Source organism: Acipenser ruthenus, chromosome 12, assembly GCF_902713425.1.
Source record: "Acipenser ruthenus chromosome 12, fAciRut3.2 maternal haplotype, whole genome shotgun sequence".
In the NCBI taxonomy this organism is placed as follows: Eukaryota; Metazoa; Chordata; class Actinopteri; order Acipenseriformes; family Acipenseridae; genus Acipenser; species Acipenser ruthenus.
In genome coordinates, this window is record NC_081200.1 from 26,835,744 (window position 1) to 26,854,763 (window position 19,020).

The 19,020-nt window shown below is 42.5% G+C and overlaps 1 protein-coding gene across 6 annotated transcripts in view; it reads right to left on the reverse strand.

Annotated features, from left to right (window-relative positions):
* LOC117417097 (dual specificity protein phosphatase CDC14AB-like) overlaps positions 1–19,020 on the reverse strand; it is an 82,419-nt gene that overhangs the window by 41,053 nt on the left and 22,346 nt on the right. For all 6 annotated transcript variants that reach the window (XM_059034729.1, XM_059034731.1, XM_059034727.1 and 3 more), the window contains one exon: positions 13,185–13,264. In XM_059034729.1, the coding sequence (XP_058890712.1) occupies positions 13,185–13,264 (80 nt within the window). The remainder of the gene's footprint in view (positions 1–13,184; positions 13,265–19,020) is intronic.

Here is a 19,020-nt window from a genome sequence, read left to right on the forward strand (position 1 = left end):
AGTGAACAGAAGGATAGTGCGAATGGTAGAAAAAGAACCAAGGATAACTGCCAAAGAGATACAAGCTGAACTCCAAGGTGAAGGTACGTCAGTTTCTGATCGCACCATCCATCGCTTTTTGAGCGAAAGTGGGCTCCATGGAAGAAGACCCAGGAGGACTCCAGTTTTGAAAGAAAAACATAAAAAAGCCAGACTGGAATTTGCTAAAATGCATATTGACAAGCCACAATCCTTCTGGGAGAATGTTCTTTGGACAGATGAGTCAAAACTGGAGCTTTTTGGCAAGTCACATCAGCTCTATGTTCACAGATGAAAAAATGAACACCATACCTACAGTGAAACATGGAGGAGGCTTGGTTATGTTTTGGGGCTGCTTTGGTGCGCCTGGCACAGGGTGCATTGAATCTGTGCAGGGCACAATGAAATCTCAAGACTATCTAGGCATTCTGGAGGGAAACGTACTGCCCAGTGTCAGAAAGCTCTGTCTCAGTCGCAGGTCATGGGTCCTCCAACAGGATAATGACCCAAAACACACAGCTAAAAGCACCCAAGAATGGATAAGAACAAAACATTGGACTATTCTGAAGTGGCCTTCTATGAGTCCTGATCTGAATCCTATCGAACATCTATGGAAAGAGCTGAAGGCACCCATCAAACCTGAGACAGCTGGAGCAGTTTGCTCAGGAAGAGTGGGCCAAACTACCTGTTAACAGGTGCAGAAGTCTCATTGAGAGCTACAGAAAACGTTTGATTGCAGTGATTGCCTCTAAAGGTTGTGCAACAAAATATTAGGTTCCATCATTTTTGTCCATGCCATTTTCATTTGTTTTCTTATTTACAATATTATGCTGAATAAAAAATCAAAAGCAAAGTCTGATTTCTATTAAATATGGAATAAACAATGGCGGATGCCAATTACTTTTGTTAGTTTCAAGTTATTTCAGAGAAAATTGTGCATTCTTCGTTTTTTGTGGAGGGGTACCAACAAAATTTGAGCACGTCTGTATATATATTTTTTTTCTTCAACAGCCTACATCACTCGGCGATTATAGTCTGTTTCTAACCCTGCAGCTTGCTGTGTGCGTTTTCTTCTGTTTCCTCTGCTTTGCAGCTGCGTAAATAATATTAGAAGGGAGATTGTGATTCCAGCGAGGCACAGCTGTACTGTGATCCACTGTCGACTCAAAGCCCTTGGGCAGTCCTAGCACCCCTACAGTTTGTAGATTACTATTGTTCTTGCTGTCGAGTGTCTGTTTACTAGATCTCCCTCAAGGGGCAGAAAGAGCGCGAGAAACGCGGACCAAGCGAGGCATATTGCTGAGTCAAAAAGCCAAATGGCACAGATACTCGAGCACTTAAGCATGCAGCAGGTCACCCCCACGCTTGCCCCAGAGCATACCCCAGCTTCGCCGGTAGCTGATGCAGAGGTTCATCAGCAGGATGTGGTGATGAGCAAGGAGGAACAGGATGCGCTCTCCCTAGCAGCTTCCTGGGATGAGCAGTGTCTTACAGGCAGAGACTCAGGACCCAGACCTTACTCAGATAACTATCGCCAGCTCCAAGCTTGCCTCAGAGCCTGAGATTCCAGCGCCCTCGTTTTCGAGCACTGATGGAAAGGGCCGCCAACTTCCTCCACGTAAAAGAAATGTAAAATAAATTTTTATTTTATGTTAGACTACTGATAAAGTGGTAGAAACTTAATTTCCTAGTGTGCGAGTTGTTTGAATGTGTATAATGTTATTAAAAACTGTACTTTTGAAATCATGAATTTGTTTTCTACAAACAAGTAGTCAGCCCCCCCCCCCCCCCTGCAATTTGTAAATGAGAGAACTGTCATCATTATTTTATATCATTTTGGATGTGCGCAATAACACAAACTGAGAAATAATGGTCGGCATTTGTTTATCTTTTTATTCTTTATTCAATAATTATTTTCTCCCATTTTAAAAGTATATACACACACACACAGTTTTTAAATGGCTTTATAATACAACTGTTTATTTGTTTTTTTTCTTTCTGCTTATGCAGTTTAGTAGTGTGCATCCTAGTACACTGTACTACACAAAATTGGAAGACAAAAGAGTAGAAATAAATTAAGCAAACTTTAAACTAGTGGGAATAATATGTGAAAACAATGCTGCAGTTTTTATACCTTTATCTTTGTAAGTACCTTTTACGCATGCACTTAACACTTATTTACATCATTTTTGACACTGAACTGCAGGTTCAGTTTTCCCCCATACGGGATGTAATGCAATTAATGCTCGCCCTCTAACCAAAACAGACCATTATCATACCGCCGATGCTATTATTTTTTCATATTGCTTCACTTATAATCTGTAACAATCTATTTAGCCATCCAAAGCAAATCAGCAAAAAAATAAATGAAAGAAAATAGAAAATGCTGACTTCTATACTTTTTATTGCATCTGTAAGTTTACACAGGCTTTCATCACATCGTAGACATTTATTTAATTTGCCTTCAGCACCCTTTTATCTCTACACGACACGATAATTACTATTCACAACAAAACATCCATTTAGCCTATTCCTTTACATATAAAAATAAAACTCTTGCCAAATAACAGCACTGTGTAAACATTAAGTAAACTAAAAATTAATATCCAAACAAAAAAATCTCAGTTGACTCCTTAAAATGAGAATATATCTATGCCAAAGATCAAGGCAGCAGAAAGTCTTGTGTTTAAGGTTCTCTCCTTGCCAATTAACATTTAACAGTGAAACAGCATCAGTCTTCAACAAACCTGCCTCAGAAACACAAATCTCATCTTCAAAAACCAACCAGGGGAATCCAGGCAACTACTGTATCTGCATGGCACCGTCTCTTGATGGAGAAGAGCGGAGCACTCAGAATTCATAGGAAGAGCTTTGCTGTCACGGCAGGGGAACTGCACAGTCACACAGGAATTGGGTTTACTGGTTTTTCTTTAAAAGTTCAGCTGGGTGTCTGTTTGGGTCAATCCGTGTTACGCAAGTGATCAAATTCAGCCGCACACCAGTTGAGCTGGGAGGCAGTGTTAAAGCTAATGATTATCTACAAGATGCTTAGTCAAGCTGCCAGCACTCTCCAAAAGGGAGTAAAAATACCTTGAATGCTTGTGGTTACATCTGCAACTAACATATTTCCAAAGAGTACTCTGAGTGTTCGGCATCATGGGGCCAGTGCAGTAAACAATAAGGTATTTAAACAAATAAATAAATCACAATTTCTACTACTCGTCGCCCTGGATAAGGGCGTCTGCCAAGAAATAAATAATAATAATAATAATAATAATACTCTGATTACATTTATTTTCATTTCACAGTACATGTCCTTTAAAACTGTGATAAATGGGGCACTTGCAACGCAATAAGCAGCACCCATAGTTTCATACTAGTTTACGGGGCTTCAGTCTAGGTTTAATAAAACACTGGAACTAATCGTAACAGTACCAATAACTGCTTTGGGCAATTCTGCAAGGACCAATACTCTGCCAATGCTGAAATCATGGCCACTTTAAACAAAGGCTGCTGTAACACCTCTTTAAACAGTAACAGCAGCAACCTTGCTCTTGTCTTGAGGATTCTGAACAAACGATTACTGCACCTGATTTACACCACAATCCAGCAAGGCACTCCCCAAATCCAGATAAGAACACAGATCACAAGAGGCAAAGCACAACACTATGTAATAGCAGCGTCACGAAGTCTCCTCACCCAACTCTGTATCACAGATCACACTGTGTCCAGTTAAGGGAAAGCTGCAGGTAACACACTGCAGTGTAAAACATTTTCTGCAACTTCTACATTGCTTTTTGGAAAACTTTCCAATACAAAAGATGCTCAAGTGAGGATTGTTATAGCAGGTAATATTTTGTTCTGTTAATGGGTATTATGAAAGGCAATATGGTTAAAAAAGAAATACTGTAAAGCCATAAATACTTGCGCATATGAAAAAAAGAAAACGCAAACATTTTTGGCACGCATATCAAATTCCATTAACAATACATACTTTGTATTTTGCAACAGATTGCCAACATTTGTGGCGCAAAACAGGTTTTATGGGTGTGATTCACCAAATATTTTGGTCAAAAAATATTTATGGCTTTACAATAGCCAAAAAAATAAATAGATAAATAAATCGCCTTGCAAGAGCCTTAGTGTGTGAGAATTCAATGTAGCCTAGATTTCATTATTTTTCATCTGGTTTCAAACGCATATAAAACTAAAAAATAAATCAAAAGGACCACATGAAGACAAAACATTAGCCAGCCCACTGGAGATTCAACAGTTTCAAAAGGGAAAATCAAATGAATACATTAAAGTGTGTTGTCTTGTTTTTCTGTGTAAACATGCAGTACAATCTCATTTCTTCATTCTAAACTGCTTATCTACAGTACACTTACTATTCCCAACCAGGCGGGATTAGTGATTTGTTCAGAGACCTGATGGCTGTGCCATTGTGCCATTGTGCCATATTAAACATGCCTTGTCTATTTGTAGTTTTAGGTTTAATATTTTTAAACCAACAACCAGTAATAACAAAATAGAGACTTGTGAAAATCTTTCACACACTGCCACAGAAATAAGAATGATACTGCAGTTTTGTTTCCACAGCTGCCATCAGTGTGCGTGTCATTATGATAGAACAGTTCAGATTAGTTACAGTAGATAAGGATTAATCTACTGCATGTCCTGTAACTATGGGTGCACATAACGCTAAATATTGTTTAGTATTGACACCACTGTAGGCATTTCCCAGTGCTTGATTCTTTCCTGAGGCTAAAGAGATAACAAGGTCTATAAAAAAGGAACTTCAAGGAAATGGGATCTTCAGTAAATACGAGGGTGTGAAATGTTTGAGGCTGCTTTGAAGCTTAATAAGCATTGCCGTATTCAAATTTATTTAAAACCAGGATGATAAATAGACCCTAAAGACAAAAGAAAACTATAAAGCATGTGTGTGAGAGATAAAGAACCAATAAATAAATACAAACATTGCACTAATATAGCATCTTTCAAGACTAGGTCTTCTCAAAGCGCTGCACAAATTCAGAAGAAAGTCTAAGCATGAAGATTTTGTGAGCATTCAATCCTACACAGGAGGCAGCTCCGGCAGGTAGTGGTAGTGTTATAAACTTCACTGTCTGACATTCTGGAATATCTGAATGTAAATCAGGCCGGAAAGGATGACCATTGGGTACTTTTAGGTCAAATGGTTTATTGGCACACAGAGAATGCAAATGAGGCATTACAGACACCTAGTTTCCATGGAAACTCGCAAAAGGACAACAAAACCAAGAGACAATATGTTCACTGTAGCAAGACCCTGAATGGGTGAATGCTTCTAAATCTAGTTCAGAAGAAGGAAATAATGAGCTATTGTAGGCAGGAGAAAGTAATCACAGCAGTGCACTTTCCACTGCAGCCTCTCTGTTTCATGACACTGCGCTCACCCTCATTATGAGGCAATGGAGAAGACACAGGGAACTTCTGACCTAGACATTCTCGGAAGCGGGCAGTAAAAATAGGAAAGTTAACGATCCGGAAGACAAGCAGATCTTCAACTAAAAATGCATTATAACCAGTCTTTAGCAGTTTGGTTCACAGATCTTGATTAGTAATAATCTTGGGCTGCCTTTAAGGGGACATCAGGTAGTCATGGATTAGTATTAATCATGTAAAACCAGAATATGCATTTGAAAATCACAAGATTAAAAAATTTAAATCACGAAATACGTACATATGGACGCCTAGTACGGGCGATTCCACTACTCGTTGCCAAATAAAGGCACAATCCCATATCTCCATGAGGGATAACAAAGGTGATCATATGAGGATTAAGACACTGTGCAACAGTCTCCATTACACTGTGGTCACAGAGTTTCAAGGACCATGCCCTTCACCCTGACAACAATGTTCTAATTAACATGAAAACATCAAGTAGGAACAATGCAAAACCTCTTCTAAACAACGCAAAGTGCGGGCATTTCATAGTAACTTTATTCACTGAAGAGACAATAGATTATACTTGTCCTTCTAGATTAAAATCATCAGCCTGGAATTCCAATTAAAATACCTAAAACTGCCAAGTGAAAATGGCCAAGCCTTTGTGGATTAACGCAATTGGGCAGAAAGGCTTTTTATATGGTGAAATGTCACTGAACTCAATGAGGATTACAGTGTACATTTTTAACATTTAAAAAGCTATGGGTTTGGATAACCCAAGGCCTACAGCTTTACTGCAGCATTTGACATATAAACAGCATACAGATCCAGACGAAATTCCTTGTCAGTAAATGCTTTAATTGTTCTCATGACCCTATGCTATTAAAAATAAAAATAACTGAAAATTCAGCAGTGTAACCAACAGGCTGCGATTGTTTTACAAGAAAAGTATTGTAAACTGACGAAATAACAGAAATACATTGCTGCACGTGTTATGGAATTTGCATCGAAATCATCATACTATTTGTCTAATACAATCATCACTTGTGTTTATCAAACACTCACAATACTTGACAAAAGCATAGCAAAATAATATATTATAAAATGGCTGGGGTAAACAAAGTGCTCCGATTCCTAGGAACGATGTCAATATGTCAGCACGACCACATGGTTTAAAACAAAGGCTGGCTCATCACACAATGTAAAAACAAAAAGCCCTTTTAATACATTTTAAAGCAACAATGAGCCATTTTATTTGACAAACGCATCTGAAGCGGATGATGATTATCTCAGTATAACCACACACGCCTTCTTGTGTTATTGCTTATTTATTTAATACAATGACCAAAATTAAGTACAATTTATTTTAAATATATAAAAAAATACTTTAAAATTACAGCACTGCAGACCTGTAAGAACAATTACCACACGAGAAACAAACTTCAGTAAACCATGCACCAGAACACATTTAAAATTTACATCACTTTAATAAAATAAAATTAAAAGTCATTGTTCATTTATGTCTATAAAATACTCAGTAGCACATAATGTAGTAAGTCACTGCAGTGGAACATTGAGAATATATATTTTTTTCTACAGTCAGCTACTGAGTGTTTTATAATTAATTGGTTTAGATAAAACTAAAATAGAAGTTTGTAAAATTCTTTCACAAATGTTTCAGCAAGAAGTCTCTCAATGCCTTCAATTATAATTTTTCTCTCATGGTTACTTACTAACTTAAAAAAGGGTTAAAAATAGTCAACTTACAACTACACAAACACAGATAGCAATGCTGTGCAATATCACCCACATTTACCCTTTCCCCCCCCCCCCCCCCCATTAATTATGATACTATTTGTCAAATCAGAAATCCAGTGTTGATATTTTATTGTTGGAAAAAGAACAGCCAAATAAGTTTATAAGCAGTTAGTGTAAACACTGGTCTTTTTTCAAATAATTTCAGTTCAAAATTAAACATTGCTCTTTACTTCTTACAATCAAGGCTTCAAACATTTCTATTTTTTTAATTTTTTTTTTTTTTACTGAAGAATGACCTTCTGCTTAACGGTTGTAAATGGATGGCAAGTTTGGACTTGCCCTGACATTTAAACTACGCTTGTGGTGCAGAGGTACATTGTAAAATCACAAAAAAGTAAAGAAAAATAAATAAATAAAAAAGGAGTTTGCAGTTCCTGGGTAGATCTCAAAAACACAGACTGGCTGCAGTACAACAATTAAATGATTGGCCTTCAGTACTTTTTAGTTACTTATGCGAATGTGATGAAGTCAAAACACAGAGTAATTTAGGATACGGTTCAAAGGGGTTGATTTGATTAACCAAAAACCCACAGGTATAAATCACAGCTAGATTTAAAAAATATTTTACAGACCAGAGAATCCATATTTTTAGGGGTAACCAGGAATAGGTGGTTAATGCAATTCAGGGTGTTTCCCCAGTGCGGTAAAGTTCTCAGCCAGGTTTAGCTTGGTCAAATCAACTTGATCAGGTCACCTGGTTTAAAAACTGCTACAAGAAAAAGTTAATCTTTTAGATTAACAACTTGAGGTTGCTCAACAGTAAAAGGTTTGGAAATCTGGGTCAATTATACGAATTAACAGCGATTACCTATCCCCCCACCTCCCTAAGCATAAACAGTAGCAAATCTTCCTGAGGCTTGCTTTCTCTGTGTCACTTAGTAATCTTTCCACATTCACAGGCTTAGTGCAAGTCCCAGAGGTGAAAGAAAGCAGGAATCTCTTTCCGAATCAGGTACCTGGAAAGTAAAAGATTACTGTATGTATGTGTTGCACCAGAGAACCCGAGGCTCCAGTAGCTTTGCTTAAACTGCAGTTTCCACTATTCGCAAAGCTTTTGAAAAAAGAAGCTATAAAAAAAGGTAATTGGAAGCTACTTGCAGTATTCGTCAAAGAAAATATCTATCCCAAGTTTCTAGCATGCTGGCAATGCAAGACACTGTCAATTCAACTTTTAAAACAATTCCCTTGTTGGTACAAATAGTTTCAGTCACACACAGTGGTAGCACACAGTCTTTCAATACATTTCTTACCTATGTACTGTATATATATATAAATCAGAATATATTTGTTTTATTTCTGAATGTATTATTGTATTAAATTGTTCTTAATTTGCTCCATACAATAAAACAATCAAATAAATAAATAAATACACTGCCAGCGTATTAAATAGCTATAAGCAGAAAGAGGATATGACTAGAAGAATTGTTATGTAATCTGTAGTAAACAGATGCAAGTGCACACTGGTATTTTAATGAATGGGTTTAACAAACAAAACAAAAAATAGATATAGAAAAGCCACAGCCATTTACAACTATGGCTTTCTGAAATGCTTAAAAGCAAGGCATACAGACATATTGTCTGCAAGCTGCATTTCACAAACTGGATGAACGTGCCGAATGACCTATAGCTCCATACTCCTACACCCTTTGGCAAATCTGCTCATGGTTTTCTGGGTCATTGAAGCCTGTGGAAGCCAAGATTAAAATTTTAAAAAGGGAGCGATCTTTATTCTCAGCAGCTGAAAAGAAAACAAAACACAGTGGCCTGTTCACGGCAGCATCACTCAGAATAATGAGGGCGATGGTCCAAGTAAAATGAGACGTTTACAAAAAATAAAGCCAAGCATCAAAACAGAAGCACAATAAATTAATCATCCTCCTTCTCCTGGTCAACGATTTCCAACAAAAGGCAATTGTCATAACCGAGACTTCAATTTAAATTGTTACATACAAAGAGCTCAAAGCATGGTCAGGGCCAAAAATCACCATGATTGGTGACTTTTGAATCGGTCTGCTTCCTACTTCGTATTGAAGTGTACCTTAATATACAGCAAGTTAAACATTCTCTCAACCCAGCAAGTAAAGGACATAGACATTTCTAATTATCAAATCCTATTATAAAAGATATTCGCAACTGTACAACCAGCCCTCAGAAAAAAGATGTTCTAATGCCAGCTCCTGACTAAGAAAAATGATACAAAACTTAGGGACCAAATGAATGTTAAAAATTGCACAAGCATGAACACCTTACATGGCTATATCACTTTTCAAGGTGGAAAAGGCAGTCTACGTCCAGCCATAATACAAAAGGACTTCTTGATTTGTTCTGTTTTTTCTATTTTTTGTATGGAGAAAAACCATTATGTATAGTAACAAGACCCTGTTCCTTAAACAGCAAGATCTGGACTGCAACATACATTGTACTTCATGAGGAATTATTGGCTTTTGAGGCTTCTTTGGGCATTCCAGGGTTAAAATAGACAGCATTTCAGAATTCTGGTTCTTTCATGTGATGTAATGCTGAAGGTTTCATAAAATGCATGTGCAACAGAAGAAAAAAAACACTGTCTGCTATATAATATTTGTACAATAGGATGATGTAACTTTTTCCTCAGTGCAGTAGCAGTAGCAGCATCAGGACAGCACAAGGAAGTGTCTAGATTCTGTTTAGAAATATCCAAGCATGTTTCCAGGGACAGAGAAGCTGGTGTCCTTGCAACTACTTTTGGGGAATGTAAACCAGGCCTCTCTTCTAATGAGTGGACACAGGCAGCTAAAACACAACAGAACTGCACTGCACTGTACTGTACTGTATGTTTAGTGTTCGGTGGCTACCCCAAATCAAGCTGAGTGTATTTCTCCAGCACTCTTTGCTGCGTCAGGCCCACGAGTGAAGACAGACAGGTCAGTCATACAAACAATGCAAGAGAAAGTATGCTTTCAACTTGATTAGAGGTAGCCACCAAACACTTAAACATGTAAGACAAAAAAAAGACAAAAACCTGACATTAACACACTTCACCTGTTTTTACAGAACCAGATTTAACCATTTAGAATGCTTTATCACCGACATTCTGAGTGCGAGATCTACACTCTCAGCGAAATTATAAGTGTAGCTGCTGTGGATAGGTTCCAATGGGGAAGTAACTTCTAATATACATTAAAGAATATATAGCGGTATATACGCACAACAACTTTTGTTAAAATTGCAGTAACAAGTGAAATAAAGAAAACACTCAACATCTCAGAAACCTGTTCACTGTTCCACCACAACCAAGTACAAGCATATGCAAGCAAGGCGTTGCTCTTTTGAATCCCCACCTGTCCTTCACACACTCTAATTTGCATTGAAGTGCTTGCTGTTCTTGACAGTATTAGTTACTGAAACAGGCACTTTGCTTCTATACTTCTGGCACAATAGCAAATAACCATTATTATATTACATTGTGGATTGAACAAGTATGCCAGTAGGTACAGTATTGGAAAGCAGCAATCTAGTCTATAAAATAGGAACAAAACTGCAGTATAGAACTTTATATACCAAAATGTGTTTTTGTTTGTTTGTTTTTTGTTATGATGGCTGTCAAAACACAAAAGTGTAATCTGATGCTTACAGTGCATCTTTCAAACAATCCGATCAGGACCCATACTGTACAGTCCCACCATCCGATGACAACTTCTGCATTAAATTCTTCTTAAAAAAGGTCAAGCGAAGGGCACAATGCCTACAGTTGCAAAGCAGCTGCAAATGCTCTTTAAGAATCTGTTTATTTAATCTCTGGACACAGTGTTGTGTACTCTGCAAGCAATTAAAAAACCCAACAGATACTGCTGTGCAGGAGAAAGACGGAGAAAGAGGGAGACAGAGAGAGAACGAAGTGATGGGCAAGAGAGGGCTCTACCCAAACAATCAACAAGGGCTGGTTTGAAACGACAAGGAACTTCACCCAGAGCCCTGAAGCACCCCCTCCATCAAACAAGCATGTCCACTCATGTGAATACTCCAAGAAATCGTCTATTCATTCAACTTGTACACTTTTCAGTCAAATACTTTTAATACCATTCAAAAAGGAGTGAGAAGAAATGCTGAAGTGGAGTTGGCTTTATCAGGAGTTCTGCAATAACCTGGCAAAATGAGCTTTAAAAAAAATATTTACTAGTCATTACGGCATTGATTACAATACAGTGTTCATTAAGAATACATTTTCAATATACAATACTCTACTACAACATATTTACCAATTAATTAAAAGTACAAGAAAGCTGTAAACATTGCAGTGTCCTTTATGCTTTATTTTGCTACCGTACTTTGTATTCAGAACATTCAAATACTGTACAGCAACATACTTAAATGCAGCTCCCAAGTGACTCCAGTTATATTCTGGCCAGAGCATTTCAATGTGGAGGGATATGTTAACATGAGTGATATTAAGTGGGTTTGACTGTATTCATAAAAAATAAACACTCAAAAAAGTATTTTTACTGTGGGGTGTGCTTTTCTTATCCAGGGTGACTTACAATTGTTACAAGATATCACATTATTTTTACATACAGTTACCCATTTATACAGTTGGGTTTTTACTGGAGTAATCTAGGTGAAGTACCTTGCTCAAGGGTACAGCAGCAGTGTCCCCCACCTGGGATTGAACCCACGACCCTCCAGTCAAGTCCACAGCCCTAAACACTACTCCACACTGCTGCCCTAACTACTCCACATTACACACTGCTGCTCTAATTTACTGTTAGAATTGCTTTTTACAAAAAAGGGTGCAATAATGAATTCTTTAAAAACTAAAAAAAGAAAAAAGAATTACTGAACATGCCTTATGAATTTGCATATCCTTGCAGCCTTTTTAACATAATCACATTGGTTTTGATGTGTAGGATTCCAGTGCATAGCTTTGTAGAAACCAGAGAACTTTGAAGCTGATCAAATTATTCTTGTGGCTTATTCAAATGTGGCTATGTTTTTCCTGCTATTGAGACATGCTCAGCCTGGTGACTACAGTCAGGGGAGCTTTTATTTGAGCAGCTACAGCATGTAATGTAGCTTGTTATTTTTTATTTTTTTTTATTTTTAAAAGTGTTGAGACTTAGCATTGAATAACTTTTTTGTAATTAGCACTGCTGTGTGAATATTCCAGTATTGCTTAAAGCTGATTCGGAGCTTGACTAAAGGAAAGTAAGTCTCCGAAATGAGCGGTTTAATTTAATTTAAAACGTATGTTACACAGATTATATTTTTAGATAAAGCAGAATAGTCCAAGAATGCTCATGGAGTGCTGCTTGTTTTTTTTGTTTGTTTGTTTGTTTTTAAAATCAGTAGGATGGCCGTAGAAATCCCTTTTCTCATCTGTGGAATAACTACAGTACTCCATTAACGTTCATGGTGTGTGTGTGTGTATATATATATATATATATATATATATTATATATATATATATATATACACACACACACACCTAGAGTGGCATTTAGAGGGATAGTTATCATGCCACAGTGGTCCAGTTACATCAGTGCAGGCCCATGCAACCATAGCTCACTTGCCCAAGGCAAGCTCATTTCAAGTTCAACTATAACCTTTCACCTTTGCAACCTGGAGCAAACCCAGATTACACAAGGAAATACAGGCTGGATGTGTCCTGTTACCCAGAAACCACAAAACATGTTTCCTGGAGCTGTCACAGGCCAACCAGGAGAGATTCTTTGATCACGTGACTACGCAAGATGGATGTGGGTTAGACAATGGCAAAATATAAATTGTTTGGATTTTTACGCATGTGGACAGACCATGTTTGTACAAAATATGATCACAGTAGCACCAGTCAATACAATATTAATGCTTTCCTTGATTCAGGCAGTATACCAGGGACATCTATTTGTTGTTTGTGAAATCCCCAAAGAAGTTTTGCGGCTCACCTGAATGGCAGATACGACGCGTTGGATCCAGAGACCAGCGCTCTGTAGGCTTCCTCTGGAGTCTTCTTTAAATATATAACCTGAAAATATGAAAAAAGATATGCTTTAACGACAAACACAAAGCAAGGAATGATTTGCAAAGGAAATGCACGTTTTAAAACTTCAGATCCTACAGCTCGGAGGTCGCACATATTGTAACCACACTACAGAACTGAATGAGTTACAGGAGAATCCCTCTATTACCACAGTATAGAGAGCAGGTCATAACAGAAGACATTTTAAAGCACTGGTCATATAATAGTTAAAACCAGAGAAGGCATTGTGTGTGAGGCAAACGATAGGTTGCGGATGCAACCCCGGTTCCCTGAAAGAGAAAATAACCATCAAGGTATGGGATATTGCCGTCAGGCAGTAGCGATTGGCTGAGCTTTTATAGCAAAGCTGCCGATAGGCCTCTGCGCGAGCTGCCACGTAAGCCCGCCCCCTTGGGAGCTTACTATACGCAGCGCGCAGAGACTCACTTCCTCTTTTGCTCTTCAGGCCGTGAAGGCTTCTGAAGCGACCACGCGGCTTGATGGTTATTTTCTCTTTCAGGGAACCGGGGTTGCATCCGCAACCTATCGTTCCCTTTCAAGTCGAAAATAACCATCAAGGTATGGGAACAGTGTACCCAAGCCGTCGCGAGGGAGGATTCTCGGCAGTAGGACAGACTTACGTCATAACGCAACTGCGTAGGCAGAACATCTAGGCATATGCGGAGCTGCGCCTCAGCGTCTATGCTCGCAATGACACCTGTCTTAAAGGTGGAACAGTCAACACCATGCTATCAACCACTCTATACGTCCGCATCCTGAGGCGTTGTAGAGTGTAAAACAGATGCTCCAAACAGTGGAGCAGAGGAATCCAGTACATTTAACCTGTAAAACCTCATGAAAGTATGCGGCGTAGCCCAACTGGCTGCCGCGCAAATATCAGACACCGGCACCCCTCGAAAGAGGGCCCAGGATGTCGCCATACCCCTGGTAGAATGCGCCTTCAACTGCCCTGGTGGTGGAAGGCCTGCAGATTCATACGCTAATTTAATAGCATCCACTATCCAGTGGGAAAGGCGCTGTTTAGACAGCGGCTGACCCAAAGATCTAGAACCATGGCATATGAACAACTGTTCTGTCTGCCTCACAGTCTTTGTACGGTCCATATAACACCTCAATGCCCTCACGGGGCAGAGCATGTGTAACCGCTCTTCCTCTGGGGAAGAAAAAGGAGGAGGATGGAACGCCATCAACTCGACTGACTGGTTCATGTGGAACGGGGATATAACCTTTGGTAAAAAGGCCGGATTAGGGCGCATGGAGACCTTAGAACCGTCTCCTGCAAAACGAGTACAAGAAGGATGCACTGAAAGTGCATGTAACTCGCTCACGCGTTTTGCTGATACCACAGCCAGCAAAAAAGCTGTCTTAATAGATATGAGCTTCATATCCACGCTGTGGAGAGGCTCAAACGGTGCCTTGGTAAGGGCTTCTAGCACCACATCAAGGCTCCACGACGGTAAACTGGTCGTTCTTGGAGGCCGCAAGCGTCTTGCGCCTTTCAGAAACTGAGATGCCAAAAAATGGCAACCAGGTGATAACCCGTCAATGCGTACATGACAAACCGAAATGGCGGCTAAATACACTTTAAGTGTAGAAGGAGATTTCCCTTCATCCAGCAGTTTCTGCAGAAACTGCAATATTACTGCCATAGGACAGGAGACTGGGTCGTGGCTCTCAGCCAGACACCAACTCTGAAACAGCTGCCACTTATACGCATACTGCGACCTAGTAGAGGGCGCTCTCGCACTCTGGATGGTCGATATAACTGCAGTCGAAAGCCCTAAGGCTGACAGGCGCTCCCGCTCAGGGGCCAAGCCCACAACTGCATGAGTTTGGGGTTCGGATGCCAAAGCTGTCCTTGAGCTTGGGACAACAAGTCCGCTCGCAAAGGGAGTTCCCTCGGGCGACCGTGCAGTAACTGCACTAGACTCGGGAACCATATTCTCCGAGGCCACCGAGGAGCGATCAGAATCACTGTCGCTCGCTCTACCCTGACCTTCTCCAAGAAGGCGGGGAGCATCGGAATCGGTGGAAAGGCATACAGGAGCCCTGGCGGCCATTCGTGAGCCAGTGCATCCACCCCCAGGGGGCTGTCGAGGTCCTTCACCGAGAACCATAGGGGACAGTGCGTGGTCTCTCGCGAAGCGAAGAGATCGACCTGCGCTGTGCCGAACCATTCCCAGATGCGCTCCACCACTTGAGGGTGGAGACGCCATTCGCCAGCAAGAGGACCTCCTCTGGACAGGAGATCCGCTGCGTAATTGACTCTGCCCGGCAGATGAACTGCACGCAGAGAGGCTAAACGCGGTTGAGCCCAGAGCAACAGCCGCGTTACCATCTGGTGAAGACTGGGGGACCGCAATCCGCCCTGGCGATTGATATACGCCACTACTGTGGTGTTGTCTGACCGCACTAACACGTGCTTGTCTAGAAGCACTGGCAAGAAGTGCCGGAGGGCGAGGTCCACCGCTCTGAGCTCCAGAGCGTTGATGTGGGCTGACCTCCAGGGTCCTGACCACACTCCACGGGTCCCTGTCCCGTTCCAGACTGCTCCCCAACCGTGGTTGGAAGCGTCGGTCGTGATGACCTGCCTTCTGAAAATGGGACCCAAGCGTACGCCTTGGCGGAGGTTTGACGGAACTCTCCACCAGCGTAGCGCTTCCCAGCAGGCTTGGGATACCCTTAGCCTGCGGTGTTTGTCTCTCCGCGGATGCAACGCGAAGGCATTGAACCAGGCCTGCAGAGGTCTCTGGTGTAGTAAGCCCAAAGGAAGGGCTTGTGAGGCGGCAGCCATCAACCCCAGCATGCGCTGACACAGCTCCATGCTGACTGTTTGTCTCAACCTGAATAGGGAAAGACACCGCTCTATTGAGGCAACTCTTTGTGTCGACAGGGTCGCTTCCATGGACACTGAGTCCAGATGCAGACCCAAGAATTCGGTCTGTTGGCTCGGCACTAGGCGGCTCTTTTCTGAATTGATCTTCAGACCTAGCCGCCGAAGATGGTCTGTAACCATCACTGTGTGCTGTGCCACCTGCTCCTTCGACTGCGCGCAGACGAGCCAGTCGTCCAGATAATTCAGCAGTCGGACACCTTGAGCCCGCAAGGGAGCTAGAATGGCATCCATACATTTCGAAAAGGTTCGAGGAGCTAGTGACAGGCCGAATGGAAGGACACAAAACTCGTATACCCTGCTCTGGAATGCGAAACGCAGATACTTCCTGTGACCCGGGCAGATGGGAACGTGAAAGTACGCATCTGTCAGGTCCACGGTGGTGAACCAGTCGCCGTGTCGGACTGACTGGATGATGTGCCTGTGCGTAAGCATCCTGAACGATAACACCCGCAGGTATTTGTTCAGTACTCGCAGATCTAAAATAGGACGGAGCCCGCCGTCCTTCTTGGGCACCAGGAAGTATTTGGAATAGAACCCCTGGTCGATCAGAGCAGGGTCTACTTGTTGAATGGCACGCTTGCTGAGCAATGCTTGTATTTCCACATTCAGAGCTGAGGACTGAACCGAGTCCTTCACTGCAGTTACGACCACCCCCCGAAAGGGGGGAGGTTTTAACTGGAACTGAAGGGTGTACCCGGTGGATATAGTTTTGTGCACCCAGATGTCGTTGGTGCATTGTTGCCAGAACTGGAGCTGGGAGACAGTGTAGGGGAGGGTTAACAGCTGCCTGGTGTTCTCAGGGCTGTTTGGGCTGGGCTCGTTCGCGAGGGGCCTGGCCAGAGCCCCGAGGGCGTGGCTTGGCACCACCTCTAGGGCGCCACCCTCCGCGCTGCGGTCTTGAAAAAGGAGGTTGACCGCGCGCTGCTGTGCTTGAGGGAGAGGTCTTAGTACCCCCTGGCCGTGGCTGGTGCTGTGGTGGTGCCCTGCGCCACTGATGTTCCTGAGGCCGCTTCGGCTGGAACGACGGTTTTGGCCACATTTTCGCCATCTGCTGTGACGCCTCCCGCGCCTTGGCGGAGCGTTGCAGCATCTCCTCCACCGCTGGACCAAATGTGTGTCCCGGTGTAATTGGGGCATCCAGCAACGGGGCCTTATCAGGTTCCTGCACTCTCGCCTGCGAGAGCCAGAGCTGCCTTCTGGCCACCACCAGAGACGCGATGCTCCTGCCCTGGGCCAGCTTCACCAGCAGTTGACTGACGGTCCCCAACTCGCTTCTGAGGGCCGCCGAAGGGCACTCAGGCAGGTCTTTGATTAATGCCGCTTGGTAGACCGTCAGCAAGCTGGCCACATTAGAGAGCTTGACCGCCTCTGTGGCCGCAGCGTACCCCTTCTTGAGGTGTACCTCAGTGGTCCTGCACTGCTTATTGGGGCATGCAGGATCTTTCGTCAGCCCCGATAATGTTGGCGTCTTCACCAACGCGGCGAACGCAGCGTCCACAGGTGGGAAGGACGCCAACCCAGCCTCACTTGCCCCTTGCATGTTAAGCGTCGAGCGTCGAGGTGCGTGCACCGAGCGTCGAGCGCCGAAGCGTCGAGGTGCGTGCACCGAGCGTCGAGGCGTCGACGCGCCGAGCGTCGAGCGCCGAAGCGTCGAGCGTCGAGGTGCGTGCACCGAGCGTCGAGCGCCGAAGCGTCGAGCGTCGAGGTGCGTGCACCGAGCGTTGATGCGCCGAAGTCCCCAAGCGCAGACGCGCTAGCACCAAGCGCTGATGCGCTGCACAAAGCGCCGAAGCGCTGCACCAAGTGGCAAAGTGCCGACACCAAGCGCCTAAGCGCAGCACGCCGGAGCGCGAGTACCGAGCGTAGAACGCTAGCACAGACGCCTAAGCGTCAGCTGACCCGCAGAGCGGAGACGCTATGTGTTGGTACAGTGTCTGATGCTGTGCACTACTTACCTGCTGGTGCTGGGGATTGAGGCTTAGTGGTCGTCTTCCTCTGTGTAGTGAATGGGATTTTTTTTTTTTTTCGCTGCAGCAGTACTGCTGGTGGTGATTATGTGACTGGGACACAGTATATGTGGGCACAGTACAACTACCACGCGGTTTTTTTTTGGTTTTTTTTTACCGCAGGCAGTACGTGGGAGACAGCAGAGCAGGCTCCACACACACGCGGTCTAGCCAAGGCAAGACCGGGGCTGCAGACACGCGCGCGGCCAAGGCCAACGCAACGTGCGTCACAAATATATACAAATACACACAGAAAAATATATATTTTAATACAACCCAAAACACAACACAATAATCAAAATTAATTAATAAAGGAAAGACGGGAGACCACGAGAAACGCGATGCAAGCAAAGCGTGAAGGAAATATATAAAATATATAAAAATATACACAATATATAAAATCCTTAAATAATAATAATAACGACTCCGAAGAGTGTAACTGAAATAAACTCGGAGAAGGGGCAAAAACCAGCTTCTCAAGCTTTAAGCTTATTGAGTAGTCAGCTACAGGCTCTAATACCTACCGCTACCAATGCTGAAGACAAAAGAGGAAGTGAGTCTCTGCGCGCTGCGTATAGTAAGCTCCCAAGGGGGCGGGCTTACGTGGCAGCTCGCGCAGAGGCCTATCGGCAGCTTTGCTATAAAAGCTCAGCCAATCGCTACTGCCTGACGGCAATATCCCATACCTTGATGGTTATTTTCGACTTGAAAGGGAACCTCTTCCTCTCTATTATAAAAACCTCAACTATGTCTCACTCCTCATACACTCGTTACGCCTAGAGTTGAATCTTAAAATATATATCATGCTGTTAACCGCGATTAATAACAGGTTTCCTACA